General features: G+C 51.2%; 2 protein-coding genes across 2 annotated transcripts; one reads left to right on the forward strand and one right to left on the reverse strand.

The window, feature by feature from the left end:
* Nucleotides 1-6,037: 6,037 nt before the first annotated feature.
* Nucleotides 6,038-17,787, forward strand: BEST1 (bestrophin 1). The gene is made up of 10 exons (XM_027768735.1): nucleotides 6,038-6,214; nucleotides 7,726-7,820; nucleotides 8,344-8,577; nucleotides 9,169-9,323; nucleotides 9,671-9,748; nucleotides 10,051-10,203; nucleotides 12,129-12,209; nucleotides 12,549-12,700; nucleotides 15,383-16,012; nucleotides 16,971-17,787. The coding sequence occupies exons 1-10, from the start codon at nucleotides 6,063-6,065 to the stop codon at nucleotides 16,987-16,989; spliced, it is 1,749 nt and encodes a 582-aa protein (XP_027624536.1). The 5' UTR covers nucleotides 6,038-6,062; the 3' UTR covers nucleotides 16,990-17,787.
* FTH1 (ferritin heavy chain 1) lies at nucleotides 17,621-20,249 on the reverse strand. Its single transcript, XM_006169662.1, has 4 exons — nucleotides 19,984-20,249; nucleotides 18,482-18,628; nucleotides 18,043-18,168; nucleotides 17,621-17,948 (listed from the first exon to the last, which is right to left on the reverse strand). The coding sequence occupies exons 1-4, from the start codon at nucleotides 20,095-20,097 to the stop codon at nucleotides 17,784-17,786; spliced, it is 552 nt and encodes a 183-aa protein (XP_006169724.1). The 5' UTR covers nucleotides 20,098-20,249; the 3' UTR covers nucleotides 17,621-17,783.
* Nucleotides 20,250-20,255: the final 6 nt, after the last annotated feature.

A 20,255-nucleotide genomic window follows, 5' to 3' on the forward strand; every position in this document is an offset into this window, starting at 1 on the left:
ACAGCACTAACTGTAGTTGGCATTTAGTGCATGCCTGGGGAACCAAACCACAGGAACATCCTCAAACATCGAGACCTGCATTGACTTGGACCTACGACCTTTTTTTTTAAGAGGTGTTTGCCTTAAGGCGTGTGTGCTCGCGGAGAGAGGGACAGAGACAGAGACAGAGGGAAAGTGAGAAATCACTCCTGAGAGGATGGCCATGCCACAATCCCTTCTCCATTCTCCTTCCAGATCTTGGGCACATACACTTATGTGCCTGGTGTAATTTTCAAACCACTGTCCAGGACTTAAACCAAGATCGGCCATGTGGAGTCCAGTGACATAACCGCTATGCTATCTGCTGGCCCTAGGTGACCTACTTTTACTCCCCAGCTCTAACTCCTAATTCTTTGAGACTTCAGGCAAGTCGTATTCCTTCTCTTGCCTCAGTTTCTTTGTCTGCACAATGAGAAAGTGTCAACATTCTCTCATCACACGTCAAACTTAACATGTCCATTTGAGATGAGGAACTGAGCCTACTGACTTGCCGTGAATGTGTGACAGCCCATGCAGTGCTCTGGGAGGGGACCGACTCGTGATGTTCCTCCGCCTCGCCTGCCCATGAGCCCCAATTTTGAGTTGGTGAGGTGGGTGGGGAGGATGGGTCAGTGCCTCACCTGGCTGGCCTTAGAGAGGCAGAGTCCATGGGGGTCGGGGCAGCTTGGGGATCCCAGCGTTCTCCCTGAGGTGGTGGTGAATCCTCCCGTCTTGCACCTCAGGTCGTGCTGGCTCTGGCCTATTCCATGTTATTCTGCCGTCATAGGCAGGACTCCCTGCCTCCCTGGTTCCTGTTGTCTTTTCTGCAGTGGCCAGAGCTCATGAGCTCATTTCTTCGATGCTGAGCCTACTCAGTCCTCCAGAGGTCAGGGCTGCCTGAGGTCGGGGTAGAGCTGTTGTTCATCTATTTTGCTTCCAGGCCCTGGACTGGCAGTGTCTCTTCTCTCCCCTCTCCAGTTACACCAAGCCCCCTTATTTTCTTTCTTGATTTCTGTCCTGTTGTTCTGTGATTAGCCCAAGAGATGGGTGTAGGCTGGTGGATACCCTACATAGAGTCAGGAGGCAGCATCTCGGCCTGGCTGGCCCAGCTCAGGGCCCCTGCCTATTGCCCCCAGCCAAACTGGGTCCCCTTCTTCCTGCCCAGCTGAGCCACCATGGCAGGCCCTCTGTGATGCTCCTGTTGCCATGGTGATCCTGGGTGAGAAGGTTATGGTTCTGCATCTGGAACCTTCACCCATCTGCCCAGCTCTGCTCTGCTTGGCCCAGAGATGACTCTTTACGGGGGACTTGAGAACGTGGGCCCTATGGCAGTCAAAGTCTCTTCCATGCATCCCCCAATCCTTTAAACCTCTCTTCAACCACAGGAGAGACCATGACCCCAACAGCTAAGACTCTACCTCTCCAAAACTGACCTCTGCTGCAGAAGGTGATGGCAGGTAGCAGAAAGGTCACAGGGTCCCAAATCAGAAGACCCAGGTTCTAGTCCCATGTGCTTTTAACTGTCGCCGAGGACAACGTGGACCTCGGGTGTCAGCGTCCTCCTCTGTAAGATGTCAATAGGAATGCTATACTGTCCCTCAACAATGCCTCTGTTGACTTTTGCAGGGCAGCTCCCCTGACATGTAATGCTCTCCCATCCTTCTCAGCTCAGTGAACTTCTACTCACACTTCAATACCCAACTCAAATGTTCCCTTTATGAAAGTTTTCCTGATCTCTATGCCCTGGGTACAGATCTTAGGCCTTGCCATTCTGAGTTAGAGCTATTTCATTGCTTCCCTGGCTTTTATATGATTATGAATCGTCAGAGACAGGAGTCAGATCAGGCTCCGTTCTGGCACCAGAATGATTGCTTTGTGGAATGGAACACAGAAGGCAGCAACTCCAGCTAGACTGAGCACCACTTTTGTAGGGCCAAGTCTGGGGTCCTTATCCAGGTATGACTTGAGGTTCCTCATCTTGTTTGTTGTGGCTTTATTGGGCACTTGAGCTATGCCTGGCGGAGACCATGACTTGTGGCTGGTGGTGCCTGTCTCAGCTTTGGGGTGAGGCCGGGAGCAGCAGCCCTTGGGGTGTCTAGGGGACATACTGGGCATCAGGCACACAGAGCCTGGGGCAGCACTGTCAGGAGGTCTGTTGGGGCTCCGGGGTATTGCCAAAGAGGCTTGGTTCAGTGAGAGGGAGGAAGGACTCCGGTGTCCTTCAGCCCTCTCTGGTGGCTCTGTGGTTGCTAGTCAGGACTGGGGAAATGAAGGAATCTTCCAGTGCCAGCTTTACCGGCTAAACTGACCCTGCCCGGTGGACGAAGCCTCCCTGACCAGAGCCGGCTAGTCAAGGGTGCCCTCTAGTGTCACTCTGGGTGAGGCGGGAACCTGTTTCCACAAGGCAGGATTTTTTCACTTGTTCCTTCAATGAACAGAGTAAGCATCATTGTGCCAAGCATGGTGCTGGGAACATGTTTTAACTTCTATTTAAAAATATACGTATTGGAGCCAGCAGGTTTTGTGGTGATTAAGGCGCCGGACTCCCACATGGCTGATCATGGTTCGACTCCCAGACCTGGTGGCTTGTTTTCTCACTTTTCTTCTCTCTGTGTTTCTGGTGAGTGCAAATGTCCTACAGAAAACTTAAATAATAATAGTGACAGTAAATAAAATAAAAATTTTAAATTAAATATAGGTATTACTCATCTGCTATGTGAAAAGCTCTCTCCTGAGGGTCAGCATGTGCTGGTGGGGAAGAGGGAATCGAGGTAGGGAAACATCCCTCACAGCAGTACTGCTCAGCCCAGGCTGTACAGAATTACCCAGAGAGCTTGAAAAAATACTAACACCCCTGCCCCGTACCAACTGGATCAGGATCTGTAGGGGTGGGGGCTGGGTTCTCCTGGTTGTAGATGTTCTCTGGGGTAAGTTTGCCGCCAGCCAGGCATGAGAGACACTGGTTCCCATCCACCATTTTAATCCAGTTGCCAAGGTCGGTGTTACTGTCCCATTTCACAGATGAGGTGCCTGAGGATCAAGCGAATCTGCTCATTTCCCTGTTCTGGTCAAGAACAGGGAGGGGGTAGCATGGGAGGCAGTCAATACTCCCACAAGGCTGTCCCTGTCTCTAAGACTTTATTAGTCCCCAGTCTATTAAGGTGCTCTGTTAATAACAACTGCTTTATTGTTTTCTGTGATTAGAAAAGTACCCAAGGTCACTGCACACGCTTTTTCCCCAGGCGGAGAATTATAAAGGCAACAGTGAAGGGAAGAGCAGCCACTGGCAGTGGCCACATTGTTTACACTTGGGGAGGGGGCCTGAGGGGGGTTTCCGGGAGGGGAGGGACAGATGGGAAAAGGATGGATGGGGAGAGTAGATTTATTTTAAGACTCAGGGACACATTGTAAATCCGGGCTGGAAGTGTGGTTCCCAAGACGTTTTACATCATAATCTGCAGTGTTTGATAAAAAGACAACATCCCCAGGGCCACAGAATCAGACTGGAGGAGAGTCTGACAAAGCGCACATTGATAAACATTTCAGGAGATTCTTTGGGCCACTAAAGACCCCTGCAGCTCCAAGCATTGCTCTTTTCATTTATAACAGACAAGAAGACCAGCTCAGCTGTAGCTCAACCATTACTTCCAGCAGCTTAGGAGAGTCTGGACTGATGTAATTTATTGAATCGGCCGCTGAGATTTTAACCAGCTGTCCTTGGGGATCTGGGCACATGCTCCTATTTTGCACTGGCTCACTGCAAACCAGGGGTGCTATGTCATTCCCCTCCAGGGCGGCCCACAGATACACCAACTCCCCCCCCCACCCCCAGCCTCCTTTCTCCATCCATTAAGCAGCCTGACAACCAATCAGAGCCAGAATAACCTATGATGTCATCAGCAACCAATCAGAGCTCCTCACAGAATACACTGTGTTCTGTCACTCTCATTGAGGTGATGAAATTCTAAAGTAATATCGTCCTTTTCAGACAGGAACCCATAGGCAAAGAGGAGCAGCTATTAGCCAGGGTCACCACACCCGGGTGGCAGAGCTGGGACAGAAGCCAGGGCTTCTGACTGTAGCCCAGTGCTCTCTCCATAGGCTACAGGGTTGCTGAAGGCCCCAGGGCCTGGACGATGGCTCTATTTCCTTGGGTGGTTCCAGGCACCGGAGTTGAGGTCCAGAGCACCTCCTTCCCCAACTCGCCCTGTGAGACCATAAGGACCAAGACACAGGTGGAACAGATTCCTCATCTTCTGGGTTGTAGGGCTAAATGGTGCCAGGGGCCTCCAAAAAGTTCATGGAAAATGTATAAATTAAGAAAATTGTATAAATTATGAAAATTGTGCAGGGTTTTCAAAATGTTTTGCACCAAAATAAACTCATACTTTAATTCAGTTTTCCATGAGCTTTCTGAAGTCCCCCACCTCCCCCCCCATAGAGAGGGGGTTGCTCTAACTTCCAGTCCTGGTCTCCACCCAACGCCCACCAGGAAGGAATTAAAGGGGCCACGCTGGGCTGTGCAGGTTGCTGCTTAAGAGCAGATTACAGAAAGGGGCCAAGACAAGAGCCCCTTTGTGGGGTCCCAGCTTAGGGAGTCAAGTGACTGCTCAGCACACTCGTGGGTGGTGCCAGCCTCTAAGTGTGGGCAGGGGCACTGGCCACAGAGAGTCCCACCAGTCCAGAGGCCAGACCTTTTGGGGAATCGCCTGACCAGCTCGGAGCCCCACCTGTGAGTAAGGGGTACCCCAGGCAGATTGGGATGAGCTTCAAGGGCCTTCAGGGAGGGTGACTATCCTTGAGTATGTGTGTGTGGTGCATACACATGGGCAGTGCAGGTGCATGGGCTTCTGTATGTCTGTGCAAAAGCCTTGTGAGAATGAGGGTGGTATGCACCGGGCATGGAGAGACAGCTGGTGTGGCTGCATCGGAGTAAGTGGAGGGAGCTGGGGGCCCTGTCATTGCTTCAGTCCCTTTTACTGAGCACCTCCTGTGAGAACACAAGAGGGGCTTCTCTGCACAGAAAACAAGCAGCACGTAAGCAGAGGCCCCGTGTCAATTCATTTCAAATAGTGCCAAGTGCTGTGTAGAAAAATCTAGCAAGGTGAGGGGACAGAGTGTGGGTGGCCATGACACTATTCCCGGATAGAAAGGCTGGGAACATCCTTTCTGAGGAGGGGACCTGAAGTGGGAATGAGCTATGCAGCTCTCTCAGGAAGGGGGTTCCCCAGGCAGGAGAATCAGCAGGTGGAAAGACCCCGGAGTCACCACCCAGTCAACATTTGAATGTCTGGGAATAGGAACACAGTGGTGGGGGGCTGGTCCAGCCCCTAACTGCTTCTCATTCCAGACTGGTGAGGGAGCTTGAGAGGCTAGTGAGCAAACTGGGCTTAGAGCACTGCCAGGTGCGTGGGACCTGAGCTCTGTGTGCTGATGTTGCTGTGGTCACTGCCTTTGTCATCAAATGACTTTTTAAAGAAATGTTTTTGCTATAGGATGTGTGTGCTTAACAGAGACAGAGACAGAGACAGACAGAGAGGGAAAGTGAGAAATCACCCCCCCCCCGGGGGGGAATGGCCACCCTGCAATCCCTTCTCCTGCATTCTCCTCTTGGTATGTCAGGCACACACACACGTATGCCTGGCATGAGTTTCAAGTCACCAGGCCCAGGATGCAAACCATGCAGTTGGCCATGTGGCATCCAGCTGCCTTAACCTCCATGTTATCTATTGTTCCTGTCATCACATAGACTTAAGGTCACAAGTCAACACACAGACCTCGGGCTGGGCAGCCCAAGGCTCACTTTCTTGGGCTCCCCCCTCTTACAGTCAGTCAGAGCTGGGAGGCCTAGGAGCCACCTCGCCCCCCTCCCAGTGTCCCAGTGGGAAGAAGGCTGAGGCCCGGAGCAGGGAAAGATCCTGGCTAAGGCCACACGTGAGTTCCAACTAATGTCTGACCAAGGCCTCCAGTCGCCATGACCTCTGTGTCCCCCTCTGTCTGTTCACCAGGACACAAGCCCACCTGCTGCAGCCCAGTGCTGGGCCATGACGGTCACCTACTCAAGCCAAGTGGCTAATGCCCGCTTAGGCTCCTTCTCCCGCCTGCTGTTGTGCTGGCGGGGCAGCATCTACAAGCTGCTCTACGGCGAGTTTTTCATCTTCCTGTTGTGCTACTACAGCGTCCGCTTCATCTATAGGTATGGGAGGCTGGGCTGGGGCTGGGCTGGGACTCAGAGACCCCCCAGGGGCCTCTAGACAGCTAAGGGGCCAACGTGCCTGTGAACTTCGAGGCTGAGCTGAGCTCCTGGCCAGGCCCTGAGGGCTACAGCAAAACATGAAGTCGGCCTGAGAAAGTGGCAGAACTCAAACCAGGAGGGTCTGGAACTCCCTTTCGTCCATGCCAGGGAGAGGCTCTGAAACTCAGGCCTTACCTGGTCCCACTAGGCAGGCATGTTTCACTGACTCCCACGTGGCTCCCAGGCCCAGATGGCACATTTAAAAAATACATAATTCAATATGAAAGTTCATCTAAATGAAATGTAGGGCAGATGTAATCATGGAATATCTGACAGCATTTTAAATTGATAAAGCGTCAATGACTACAGTGCATAGAAAAACATCAAATACATGAAATTCTTGAGTTCATATTGATACTAATAACAAAGCACATTGATCTGCTTTAGTTGTTACTAGGGTAACTTTTTAAAAATTAGACTTTATTTATTTATTTGTTATAGGGTACATGCACTTGCCAGAGAGAGAGAGAGGGAGAGACAGACAGGGAAAGTGAGAGATCTGGGGGGGATGGCCACACTGCAATACCTTCTCCTCCATTCTCCTGTTGGGATCTTGGACATACACATAGACACCTGTTGTCATTTTCACACTGCCAGGTCTAGGACTTGAGCGGTGCCACTGGCCATGTGGGATCCTGTGCCTTAAACTCCACGCCACCTGCTGGCCCTAGACTTTATTTACTAGAGCAGGTTTGGTTCACAGTGAAATTGAGCAGAGGGTATGGAGAGTTTACCGATAGTATGCACCTTGCCCCTCCGTGCCCACGCACACCCACAGGCTCCCACTCACTATGAAAACCCAGCACCACAGTGGCACGTTTGTTACAGACGTCGATAATGATCTATCATCACCCAAAGCCCATCATCAACAGGAAGGGTCACTCTGGGTGCTGTACAGTCTGTGGGTTTGGTCACAAATACCCATCACAGTATCATCAGATAGTTTCACCACCCTAAGAATCCTACACGCTCTGCCTACCCATCCTTCTCAGGCATACACACACACACACACACACACACACACACACACACATATTAGAATTATTTTATTCTAACTTTATTTATTTACTTATTTTAATTTGATCAGAGAAGGAAGTGATAGAGAGAGAGAGGGAACGTGAGAGAGCAAGCCTACAAGTCTGGGACTCTTGACAGCGTTCAGCCACGTACAACAATGGTGCCCAAAACGGACTTTTCAAGCAGGACGTTTCTCATCACACCTAACCACCCCGAGACCCTCCGCTAGCCTGCCCAGGTTCAGGCTGCTGAAAAGCAACCTGGATCTGCCTCGGGCAGAGCAGCGGCAGTCAGTCCAGGAAGCAGCCGCTCCCCTACCTGGGCAGGGCTGGACCTGGGACAGTCTCAGAGCCCGCCCGGGCAAGGTGTCCGCGTATCTCTGCCCCCATCCCCAGGCTTGCACTAACAGAGGAACAACAGCTGTTGTTCGAGAAGCTGACTCTCTACTGCGACAGCTACATCCAGCTGATCCCCATTTCCTTCGTGCTGGGTGAGTTCCCCCTTCCGGCTGTTCTGGGTCCCTGCGGCCGCCCAGGCTCCAAATGAGCCCTTTGGACCACGAAGAACTGGCAGTGGGGAAGAGGAAGGCCAGTGGTATGTGGGTGCCTCTCTGCAGTTTAGGGACATGTGTGCAGCCAGAGACTGGAGCTAGACATCAGGAAAGAAGTCTGCCCGTTAGCACTCAAGCCCCATTTTCTTCTTCTGCGATTAGCGCTGACATCATTGTCCCTAGAGCCCCTGCGCAGGAGTAGAGGGAGTCTGATGGATTTCTGGGATTGGCAGAAGGGACCCTATCCCCATCCCCACGCCTTCTCTGGGAGAGATAACCCTGAAGGCCCTCGTGCCTCCACGCGAGGCTCCGACAGGCTTCCCCTCCCGAGCGCCTTCCAGGAGGGTCGGGGCAGGCGCTGCTTGTATTAGAAAGACGCAGAAGCAGAGGCGTCGCCTGGCGCTGGGCTCTGGCCACAGCCCGGCCCTTCGCCCCTCGCCCCTCCTCTACCCTTCTTGCCCAGGCTTCTATGTGACGCTGGTCGTGACCCGCTGGTGGAACCAGTACGAAAACCTGCCGTGGCCCGACCGTCTCATGAGCAAGGTGTCGGGCTTCGTGGAGGGCAAGGACGAGCAAGGCCGGCTGCTGCGGCGCACGCTCATCCGCTACGCCAACCTGGGCAACGTGCTCATCCTGCGCAGCATCAGCGCGGCGGTCTACAAGCGCTTTCCCAGTCTCCAACACCTAGTGCAAGCAGGTGGGCGGGGCCCGGAATGCCCGGGCGGGGTGGGGCGGAGCCAGAGCCGGAGGGGCGTGGCAAGAGCTTGAAATGGGTAGAGCCAGTGACCCCAGGACTTGAGGACTGGGTGGAACCAAGAGTGGGGTGGGGCCAAGACGTGGGGACCCACCTCCTAGCTGGGTGGGCGGAAGCCAGAAACCTCTCAGAGGCTAGGGGGTTTAGGGCATAAAGATCCTTGAGGGATAAGGGAAGGGGTGAAGGCTTGGGAACTGGTGAGGTACAGAGTCTCCTTCCTTCTACCCTTCCTCCTCCTGATCTCTGGTTTGCAGTCTGGAGGTCTTCGACATGGGTCCCTGGCCTCCCTCTTGGCCTTGCCTAGCTTGGGTGTGGTTAATAAGACAGACCTCTCCCACGTGCTCAGCCCAGCGCAGCACGCAGTGGTCCCTCAGTAATCTTTTGTTGAGAGAAAGAGGATGCCAAAGAAGCCAAGGTCGCGTTGGCCTAGCAGGGCCTGGCCTGGTCACCAGCTGCCAGCCACTGGCCTGGTCACCAGCTGCCAGCCACCTTCTGCAAGTTCTCCTACCCACTGCCTTCTCCACTCTACCACAGGCTTTATGACTCCCGCGGAACACAAGCATTTAGAAAAACTGACCTTATCACACAACATGTTCTGGGTGCCCTGGGTGTGGTTTGCCAACCTCTCAGTGAAGGCCTGGCTTGGCGGTCGAATTCGGGACTCTATCCTGCTCCAGAGCCTGCTGAATGTAAGCCCACCACCCAGATGGGGCTGGTGCCGGGTGGGAAGGGTTATGGCTCAGGCGAAACAACATTTCCCAGAAATAGAAAACTCCAGCCCGTGAGGGTCTTCCCAGAGCACACTGCGGGGTTGTAGGGTATGTTCCAACAGGATTCCCCACCCCTTTGACGGTGCCTGTTCTTTGCCCCTCTAATCTTTTCTCTAAGGGAGACTGTGGTTCCTTTTTGATAGCGACAAGGCACAGAGAGGTTTAGAGAGCTGCTCCTGACCACACAGCCAGTCTGGTGTTGGGCGAAAAGCTGAGGTAAGGGGAGGCAATGACAGTGGTCAGAACCCCATCCCTTCTGCCCCCAGGAGATGTGCACCTTACGTACTCAGTGTGGACGCCTGTATGCCTACGACTGGATCAGTATCCCGCTGGTGTACACGCAGGTGAGGACTAGGCCGGTGAGGCTAGGAGTACGCAGGAAGCAGCCTACAGTGGGACGGTCCCATTAGAGGCTGAATAAAAGGCTCGCCTGGAGAGTTGGGTCTTGCCTTTGAAGGTTCTATCTAGTGTCGAGTTCTAAGAGTCCAGTTCAGCAGAGGCAGTGCGATTACTCCCATTTTAAAGACAAAAGTCCTGCGAGTGTGAAAGTCACAGCAAGGCCCGGAATGCCCAGCCTCAGGAGCTTGCCGATCCCGGCGTCCCTGCAGTGCCCTTCTCTGCCGCTGCGTCCTCTCTCTCCTCCCAGGTGGTGACTGTGGCCGTGTACAGCTTCTTCCTGGCTTGTCTGGTTGGGCGGCAGTTTCTGAACCCAGCCAAGGCCTATCCCGGCCATGAGCTAGACCTTGTGGTGCCTGTCTTCACATTCCTGCAGTTCTTCTTCTATGCTGGCTGGTTGAAGGTGAGCCTCTTTCGGACCCCAAAGGGCTGTCCGTGTGGCCACAGAGCATCCTGAGCGGCCTTGCTTATCTAGGGATGGACAGTCAGGAAAGGGGAGTGTCATCTGGAGAGTAGGATGCTGGGTCCTGACCACAACCCTTTGGCTTACACGTTCCCTGTGTTTCATCTAAACGAAACTGAGACCCAAAGAGGGAAAGGACTGCTCAGGGCAGATCCAAGGCTCACCTAAGGCCCAGAACTTGGCAGCTGTGAGAGAGAGAGGGACAGCTCGGTCAGGCCAACCATTCAGTACCCCCTCCAGAGAATGTTCTCCAGACGTTTGTCCAGAATGAGGGGAAGTCATGGGATAAGAGTGACAGTAGCTGGGCTGGCAAGTGGCATAGTGGTTAGGTTGTTGGCCTCCCACATGACCAGATTTGGCTCAAGTCCCATACATAGTGGCTTAGTTTCTGTGTGTGTGTGTGTGTTTCTGCCTGGTGAGCACATGTGCCCCATAGCAAATTAAAATAATAATAATAATAATAAATAAAATTAAAAAAAATGACTGCAGGTTGAGTCCTGGATCTGGTGGCTTGAAACTCATGCCAGGAGCATGTGTGTGTGTATGTGTGTGCCCCAAGTCCCAGGAGAGCGGCGGAGGAGAAGGATTGTGATGTAGCCATCTCCACGGGGGGTGGTGGTGGTGGTGGTGGTGATTTCTCATTTTTCCTCTTACTGTCTTTCTTCTCTGACAAGTGCATATGCCCTATGGGAAGAACAACAACACAAAAAGCCCTGAGGGAAACCAAGCCCCTGTCCTTTTCATACCACATCCAACACGTCTAACAGGGATTCTTTTTATTTTTTAATAATTTAAGTATTTTATTTATTTATTTATTTTAAGAAATTTGACCAGAGAGAGCCAGAGGGAATGTGAGAAAGCAAGCCACCAGGTCCAGGACTTGAACTACAGTCAGCTGTGTGGGGGTCTAACGCCCTTAAACACCAAGCCACCTGTCAGCCCTAGCCTGGTGTGGTTTAAGCTGTTGGGTCTGGGGCTTGAACCACAGTCAACTATGTGGGAGTCCAGTGATGTAACCATTATGCCATTTGCTGGTCCCTCTCTCCACCTCTTTATCTTTCCTCTCTATTTCCCACCAACTCTTCTTTTCTTTTTTTCCTTTATATTTTGGTAGTGGTGGTGTGAGAGTCCCTCTTTCCCCTCCTAGTCTGTGTCTGTCTCTCTCTCTTACACACATTATATTCCCTCTATACCCTCCTTCCAATTATCTTTGGATTCTACAAATCAAAACAGGAAACTGCTAGAAATTCTTCAGGGTGCTCCAGTGATTTACAAGATGTGCCCTGGACCCTTAACTCAGTTCATCACCTCTGCGGCGCTTTGTCAGGGTATTTTAGGGATTCATATCCAGGAACCTGCCCACCTAGACTTGGGCAAGAAGTTGCCTAGGCCAAGGCTTTACAGCTAGCAAGTGGCATAGCTGAGCCAGGCGTGTCTGGCTCCCCTTTCACTCTCTTAGCCCTATAATGCAGCTTAGCCTCACCATGTATCTCTGTCGCATTAGAAAATATTACGAATAAATTAATGTTGGAAGGCAAAAATGAGAATGAGATGAACGAGTGAAATAATGCAACTCTAGGTAAGATATCTGAGGTGGGAGAGAGAGTGACTCATCTGAGTGACAAACTCAGGGCTAGTGGTGGATATTTGGAGAGACTGGCTCAAGAAAGTCAGAAGGAAAGGCCATGCATGGGGTGCCCACGTGTGCAGGGGGCTGGAGCCGCGCACTGGGGCTTTGAGGCAGTCGTCAGGCAGGAAGGGCATCATGGGAGTGAGCAGATGGCAGGGAGTTAAGGTTCAAGGGCAGGGAGCAGGGTTCCAGGGAGTTCTACCTGGGGGTTTCCAGCGTCTTGCTTATCCCCAAGGTGGCAGAACAGCTCATCAACCCCTTTGGAGAAGATGATGATGACTTTGAGACCAACTGGATCATTGACAGGAACTTGCAGGTATGGGGGTAGAGGAGGCTGCACCGTGGGTCCTTCCCAAACTGGAGCCAAGTTCCTACAGGTCTGCAAGGAGACCTCACAGTGAAGTGTTGTGTCCCTTCACCTTCCCTGCCCTGAAGCCAACCACTCACCTTCCCTGCCCCGAAACCAACCACACACCCACAGGATTCTCATCTGGCGGTGGTGGTGGTGGTGGTGGTGGTGGTGGGGCATCGGCCTCTCCATTTCACAGGAAAGGAAGAGATTCAGAGAAAAGGAAGTGACTTCTCCAAGTCATCAGGCACATTCCGAGTCCTGCCGAGTTGATCTTTCTGTTGGACTTCTCTGCCCTGTGCCCAGGTGTCTCTGTTGGCTGTGGATGAGATGCACCGGGACCTGCCTCCGATGGAGCAGGACATGTACTGGAATGAGCCAGAACCACAGCCCCCCTACACGGCTGCTTCCGCCCAGTCCCGTCGATCCTCCTTTTTTGGCTCCACCTTCAACATCAGGTGGGCAGTGCCAGGGAACTGGGTGGGAAACCCAGCAAGTGCAAGGGCCTGCCCGAGAACTTAAAACAGCACTAGTTAACTTGTGCCAGTGCTCACTAAGTGCCAGGCATTGTACTGTGCTCTTTACGGATATTATTTTATTCTTCCCAGTAACCCTGGTTTGCTAGTTCCAATTTTTAGATGATTAAGTTCAGGTCCAGAGAGGTTCAGGAAGTCGTCCTGCCACTGGTCATACGTAGGTAGCAAATGGTGTATCTGGGCTAGGTATGTCTATTCCATCTCAGCACTCTTACCCCTTACCTGTGCTGCTTAAGGATCTCTCCAGCTAAAGGGTTCTTGGGTTCTCTTCCCTTGTCTAGATTTGGAAACTGAGGCACAAAGAGGAAAGAGGTTTACTCAAGGCAAGCCAGTGATGCAGTGGAATTTTAGATCCTGATTCCTGATTCTGACCAGAACTATGTTTCTTAACGAACTGTTTGGATAGGGAGTGGAAGTAGGGGAAGGGGCCTCTGGGAGGGTGGGGTGGGACAGCAAACATGTCCCAGAAGGAGGCCACATTATCACAGTTACCTCCTGAGTAGACGCTGTCCTGCAGAGTGAAGGCCTCAAGTCATACATGGCAATCAAACTTTTCTCCACATAGTCTCATTTCCCTAATTTGATCAGAACCCTTCTTTTTTTTAAAAAAAAAAAAATTAAAATCTTAATTTATTATGATTATTGTTTTTAAATTTGCTATGGGGATGTGTGTTCACCAGAGAGAGACCGAGAGGGAGGAAGAGAGAGAGAAAGTGAGAAAGCAAGCTGCCAGGTCTGAGACTCAAACTGCATCAGTCATGTGGGAGTCCAGCACCCCACCCGCCATGCCACCTGCTGGCCCTGATCAAATCTTTCTTAAGCTGCAGTGGGCTGAAGGGCTGTCCCAAACAGTCCTATCTTTCTGAGATGACAAGAGTTCAGAGGGCTTGGAAAGTGACAGAGGTCAGGGGCTGTAATAGAGGTTTTCTTTCACAGTATCCAGGGCTGTTTCCTCCCAGTTCTTTGAAGATCCTAGTAAGCTGTAACAAGCACCAACTAGAGTCCATGGTTACTGTTCTAAAGGGTTGGAAAAGTAAGAGCATGAAGGCTGGGGGGCTTGTTGGGATCCGAAACATTTCTGGAGGACACCTTGATCCCTGCATGGTCTGTGGTCCAGCAGCTGGAGGGGAACAGGGCAAGTGCATATAGAAAACACATAGACTGTGCCTTCAGGGAATGCACAATTGAGGAAGCTCAAACCCAAGGTCCAAACCGGATACCAGGCACTGGGTAGCAAGCTGCCAGGTCTGAGACTCAAACTGCATCAGTCATGTGGGAGTCCAGCACCCCACCCGCCATGCCACCTGCTGGCCCTGATCAAATCTTTCTTAAGCTGCAGTGGGCTGAAGGGCTGTCCCAAACAGTCCTATCTTTCTGAGATGACAAGAGTTCAGAGGGCTTGGAAAGTGACAGAGGTCAGGGGCTGTAATAGAGGTTTTCTTTCACAGTATCCAGGGCTGTTTCCTCCCAGTTCTTTGAAGATCCTAGTAAGCTGTAACAAGCACCAACTAGAGTCCATGGTTACTGTTCTAAAGGGTTGGAAAAGTAAGAGCATGAAGGCTGGGGGGCTTGTTGGGATCCGAAACATTTCTGGAGGACACCTTGATCCCTGCATGGTCTGTGGTCCAGCAGCTGGAGGGGAGCAGGGCAAGTGCATATAGAAAACACATAGACTGTGCCTTCAGGGAATGCACAATTGAGGAAGCTCAAACCCAAGGTCCAAACCGGATACCAGGCACTGGGTGCCAAGGAGCGGGACAGCGCATAGGATAGAGGACACCTTGGCTGTGCGGGAGGTGGCCTCCAGCTGGGCCATGCTGGAGCTGGCCTTAGAGCCTGGGGAGAATCTGGACTTGGGTGAGGACTGCCACACTCTGGTAGATAAGCTTTCTCTTGCAGAGTGAAGGGCTTGGGCTTCCAGGAAGCCAAACTTCTCTTTTTGGGTGTTGCTCCCCTGTTGAAACCATAAATGCCTACCTTTGTCCACTTGAATGACTATACCTGGGGTTGTGCTGATGCCTGGAGTTAGGACTTTTTAGAATTATTATTATTTAGAGTTTTGCTATAGGTTGTGTGTGCACACCAGAGAGATAGAGAGACAGAAAACAAGGAATCACCCCCACCCCCACCCCAGTGGGGGATGGCCATGCTGCAATCCCTTCTCCTTTATTCTCCTCTTGGAATTTTGGGCACGTACACACACATGCCTGGTGTGAGTTCCAAGCCACCGGATCTGGGATTTGAACTGTGGTCAGCCATGTGGGAGTCCAGTGATGTAACCATTATGCCATCTGCTGGTCCCAGAGTTAGGGCTTTTAAAGGGAAGGAGCAAGTGATGAACAGGTCCTTAAATGCCAGGCCAGGGAGTCTGGATGTTTAACTGTGGGCAAGAGGGAAAGAAAGGACAGTGAGGTTAGCTGGCCTTGAGGGACTAGTCAGGGATCCTGATGGATCCTCAGAGTGGTGACAACTGAGGCACTGTGAGGAAGACTGTGACCTTAGGCTTGGGCCATGGGGAAGCAGAGGAGAGGGTAAAGGAGAATTAAGGTCAGGCTTTGGTCCTTTGTCTTCCCACAAAACCCTGAGTCTCCCCCTTCTTTCCAGCCTGAATAAGGAAGAGATGGAATTTCAACCAAATCAGCAGGAGGAGGAGGATGCTTACACTGGCATCATCGGCCGCTTCCTAGGACTGCAGTCTCATGACCACCATCCTTCCAGGATAAACTCAAAGACCAAACTCCTGTGGCCCAAGAAGGAAGCCTTTCTCCATGAGGGCCAGCTCAAGAACCTCAAGGGGGCCAGACAGAATGTCAGGGCACTGGAAGACAGCAGAGCCTGGAAGCTGAAGATGGACGCCTTCAGGTCGGCTCCACTGTATGAGAGGCCAGGCTACCACAGTGCCCCGCAGACACCCCTCAGTCACACGCCCATGATCTTCCCCCCTGAGGCTCCCTCGAGGCTGCACAGCATCACGAGCATAGATGCCAAAGACCAAAGCCTAAAGCCTGAGACATCTGGGACTAAGGATAGTTTTGAATTACTCCCCAAGAGTGATGGGGCCTTGGTGGAGCATCCAGAAATATGTCACGTAAGGAGGAAAACTGTCGAGTTTAACCTGATGGATATGCCAGAGATCCCTGAATGTCCTCTCAGAGAACATTTGGGAGAGTCAACAAGTGACATACACACTATACTCAAAGATCATGCAGACCCTTATTGGGCCTTGGAAACCAGGTATGTCCACTCAAACCAGGGTCACTGCCTTCTCCTGTATGACTCAGTTCCCACCACCCTCCCTTGCTCTGAGCCTACCCTTCCATGACTTCCTGTGGTTCCATTACTGCCAGAGCATGCTAGACCTCTGCCTGGAACTGGCTTGGGGTATGCATCTGGCCACATCGGCAAGGACCTGAGGAAGTTGAGAACCTTAGCTCATTTCACCCAAGTGCCTAATGTCACCAGGAAGACCTCCCTGGGATCCAGGTTAAGGATGAAGTTCCACAGATAGGAGCGATGCTAGAGGAAAAGCTACCACAAGGATGGCAGGCCAGGCTTAGATGGACCCGTCATCATGGGGCCCAGCTTACTGAGCAGGGACAGCTGGCAAAAAAACCCATGGGGGCTCTAGTTCATACCCTGAACTGTACTCACTGCTCAGCTTAGCTGGGTGCTGGCAAATGAGCACTTCCCCATAACCGCTTGTGCTGGTACCTAAGCACCACACAAAGGGTGGCAGACTCCACTGCCTCAACCCCAGAAACTGAGATGTGCGGGTATCTCATGGACCATCTGCTCAGTGCCTTAGGACCTCACCAAAATACTTGTGAATTTTGTCTCTTTGAGGTCAGCCCTAAGCTGTCACAAAATCGTTTCCGATTTCCAGAACACTTCACACGTTAGAAATATATCTACACCAAATCATGGTGTGGGGAGGAAGTGTAACTTCTCATTTCTAAATTCTCAAGTAGTTATTTTTGTGGTCAGAAGACTTAGCTATTGTGATGGAAAACTATTTAAAGGGCAACGATTTCAGTTTTACTTCTAGGGCTAAAGAGGACTTTTACAAACCACCTGTGACTTGTTCAGGCAGAGTTAATATTTAAGGTGTCTTCATCTTTATCCTACTGCAAACTTGGCATTGAAGTGAAGGTCCATTCTATCCTCACGTTGTAAACTCTCAAATTCTCAACAGGGATGAAGCTCGTTCCTAACCCATTTCCTAAGGGGATGCTTCACGGCCTGGTCTTCACCTGCATGTACACCAGCAGGACACTGATCCACTAATAGCCACACAGCTGTCCACACTGAAGAATATCACGACAGCCTGCGTTAAATGGTTTAATGGATAAAAGAACCCGTAGTCTAAGACTACTTCAGCCTTTAAATGCCTTTCATACATAAAAATTGTGAAAGCTAGAATGAAGCACTGAAAATACACAATTCAGTTATCAGGAGTCCTTACTCCTGTGACTCCCATACACCCCACACCTGGTTATCCTTCCCAAACTGAGTTTAATAAATACAAATATTCTCCTAGACATTTCATTTTAATCAATGTAACTGAAATTGAATCGCGCTACTAAAATGCAACTGCCAGCTGCAACGGTGCAGTGGTGTTCCATGATCCTAAGGCAGTGATGTCCTGATTCGTGTCCTTGAGGTCTCCTGGTACACACTGTTCAAGTGTGTGCCGGTGACCCTGCCTGGCTAAGGCTGAGGGTAAGATAGCCAGCAGCATGAGGACTCCGCAGGGTGTGTTTCGGTCTCTCCCTCTAAGAAGACATAAACTTAAGATGGACTAGACAGGTTTCTGGCCCATCCCAAGATTTCAAAAACAACAGCTGGGTACCAAATTTCTTTATTTGAAGGAATGGTACAAATTAAAGAACGTAAGTGGATGTCGTGGTACAACTTATAGGAAACGTAGAAGAAACCCCCAACATGCATGCACTGCCCTGGTGAGCAGGGAGGTCACCCCGTGGCCCTGGGGAAGTTAGCCTCAAGCTTAGCTCTCGTTATCACTGTCTCCCAAGGTGTGCTTGTCAAAGAGATACTCTGCCATGCCAGATTCCGGGGCTCCCATCTTGCGCAAGTTAGTTACATGGTCACCCAATTCTTTGATGGACTTCACCTGCTCGTTCAGGTAATGCGTCTCAATGAAGTCACACAACTAGAAAACAAAATTGGGAAGAAAAGTTACCAGTCAGCTTTCCCAAGCCCTCAAACAAATGATTTCCATTTCCCCCTGGATTTCCAGTACTTACATGGGGGTCGTTTTTGTCAGTGGCCAGTTTGTGCAGTTCCAGTAGTGACTGATTCACATTTTTTTCCAAGTGTAATGCACACTCCATTGCGTTCAGCCCATTCTCCCAGTCATCGCGGTCTGGTTTCTGAATGAGAGGTGATTAGGTCAATGCATCTGCAGTTTCTACCAATTAACCCACCGTAGGTCATGACATGAGCACCCAACATCTGACCACCACTTTGGTAAGGGACATCCATGTTTTCCTGGATAAGAGCTCCTAATTTAATACTTTTGCAATATTATTTATTGCCTACTTTACTTTAGATGGTAGGCCTAAATGGGCAAAAGCCCAGTACTTGTCATTGTATAAGGAAAAACTTCTAGCCTGTGAGTGATTTCAGACTCCTGAGCAATACTAGATTATGAACTACGTTGCCCCCCTCAGATGTTATGTTCACCTTAATATCCTGAAGGAAGATGCGGCCACCTCGTTGATTCTGCAGCTTCATCAGTTTCTCAGCATGTTCCCTTTCCTCGTGAGATTGGTGGAGAAAGTATTTGGCAAAGTTCTTCAAAGCCACGTCATCTCGGTCAAAGTAGAAAGACTGGAAGGAGCACATGAACATTATGTCAGAAATTCCCAAAGGAAGGCAGCTGTAACAGACCATCAGTAGTCAGCGTGAGGGAGGGAGTTAGTACCTGAGGAGGTGGGGGCAGGAGTGTTCCTGGAGTGAACCTAAAGGTGTTTCAGTTTCCACTCTAAAGTGGAAAATTAAAGATCCTTGACAATTTATTACTTCAAAGAACCTTCAGAACCCAAGAGCATGATGGGAATCACCTCAAACAATGTCCTAAGGGTCTCTGTTAGAGGAGAGGAAATTTCTTATGGCTAGTGCCAAAGAGGATTGTCTGAAGGGAGGGTGCTGGAGTCTTTACCCTGGACTATATTAGTCCTGTCTCCACCCCCCTTTCTAATCAACTTGTTAAAACATGGCTAAAACGAGCTCATGAGCTTGCTGGCTGTAGAGCAGATTGCTGGACTTAACTTATAAAGTTAATAAATCCTGTAAGATTGACAATTGTGGGCACTATAAATACACTGCCAGCAAAATGGAAAACTCTGATTTTTAGTTTTAGACCTTACTGTATTTGGGTATTCCTGAAAGGGAAGGGGAGTGGCAGAACCCCAGGCCTGTTTTCAGATCCAATTGGTGTCTATTTTCTTGGATACTCTGTATGATTGCAAGGGTATTCTAAAGATGATTCTGGCCATACTGCCTACAATCAGGATTTCACTGATAACTGGGGAGAAACTCTCGGCCTAGAAAATTGTTGGTGAACTATATCCAAGAACTACTAGATCAACTCCTGAGTCACAACTCCTAAACGTTTAGAATTACACAACAGGATAAAGAGTTAAGTACCGGAGGTGCAGGGATGGGTGACTGCAGAAGGGGAGATTTATACAGATATATGCTTCAATGCAAGTGGGACAGAGAGATAAGTAGAGCGGAGAGGTGGAGCCAGCTGCTCCGAGAGGGGTCGGCCCAGAAGAGATAAGCCACTCTGTGGAATAGCAACCAACCCCCAAGGTTGCTATTCCATACCAGTATCCAGCAGGCCCCGTCATATCCAAGATGGAAGTTGGATACCCAGGCAAAGAGAGGGCTCATGCTGCGTGATCGGAGGCGGCAGAAGGGATGGGAGGGCAAAAGTCCACCGTACTAACTGCAGCAAGATCAGGTTTGCAAGAGATCAAGCTCCCCTTAAATAAAGAGGGGTGTGCAGAGGCGGTCCTTGTCTATGAGGAAGCCCTCCCAGGACACAGCAGAAAAGGCCAACCGCCCAGACTCTGGGCCAGAGAAGTCCCGGGAGACCTCGAGCCGTCTCCATTTTCCAGCAGGGCGCACGGAGGCGGGGGAGCCCGCAGCCCCCCCCGAGCCCGCCCGCCCGCGCTCACCATGGACAGGTACACGTAGGAGGCGTAGAGCTCCAGGTTGATCTGGCGGTTGATGGCGGCCTCTGAGTCCTGGTGGTAGTTCTGGCGCACCTGCGAGGCGGACGCGGTCATCATGGCGGGTGGTTGAGAAGAGGCGGCGGCGATAGCGGCTGCGCGGCGCTGGGGCGGCGGCGGGGGCCTTGGAGGTGTCCGAGGACGCTGCGAGTTGATGGCGGAGGACGGGCTCTGAGTGGCCGGCCGGGGAGGGGGGGGAGCGCCGGGGTCCGGTCAAG

This window comes from Tupaia chinensis, unplaced genomic scaffold, assembly GCF_000334495.1.
Source record: "Tupaia chinensis unplaced genomic scaffold, TupChi_1.0 Scaffold147351_1, whole genome shotgun sequence".
Classification (NCBI taxonomy): Eukaryota; Metazoa; Chordata; class Mammalia; order Scandentia; family Tupaiidae; genus Tupaia; species Tupaia belangeri.

Excerpts from the sequence above, each read along its gene's own strand:
- BEST1 (XM_027768735.1), top strand. The coding sequence starts at position 6,063 with ATGACGGTCACCTACTCAAGCCAAGTGGCTAATGCCCGCTTAGGCTCC. Across the intron at positions 9,749-10,050 it reads TCCCGCTGGTGTACACGCAG|GTGGTGACTGTGGCCGTGTA; the intron begins GTGAGGACTAGG and ends CTCTCCTCCCAG. Across the intron at positions 10,204-12,128 it reads TCTATGCTGGCTGGTTGAAG|GTGGCAGAACAGCTCATCAA; the intron begins GTGAGCCTCTTT and ends CTTATCCCCAAG.
- FTH1 (XM_006169662.1), bottom strand. The coding sequence starts at position 20,097 with ATGATGACCGCGTCCGCCTCGCAGGTGCGCCAGAACTACCACCAGGAC. Across the intron at positions 18,629-19,983 it reads CCTACGTGTACCTGTCCATG|TCTTTCTACTTTGACCGAGA; the intron begins GTGAGCGCGGGC and ends TGCTCCTTCCAG. Across the intron at positions 18,169-18,481 it reads TCTTCCTTCAGGATATTAAG|AAACCAGACCGCGATGACTG; the intron begins GTGAACATAACA and ends CCTCTCATTCAG.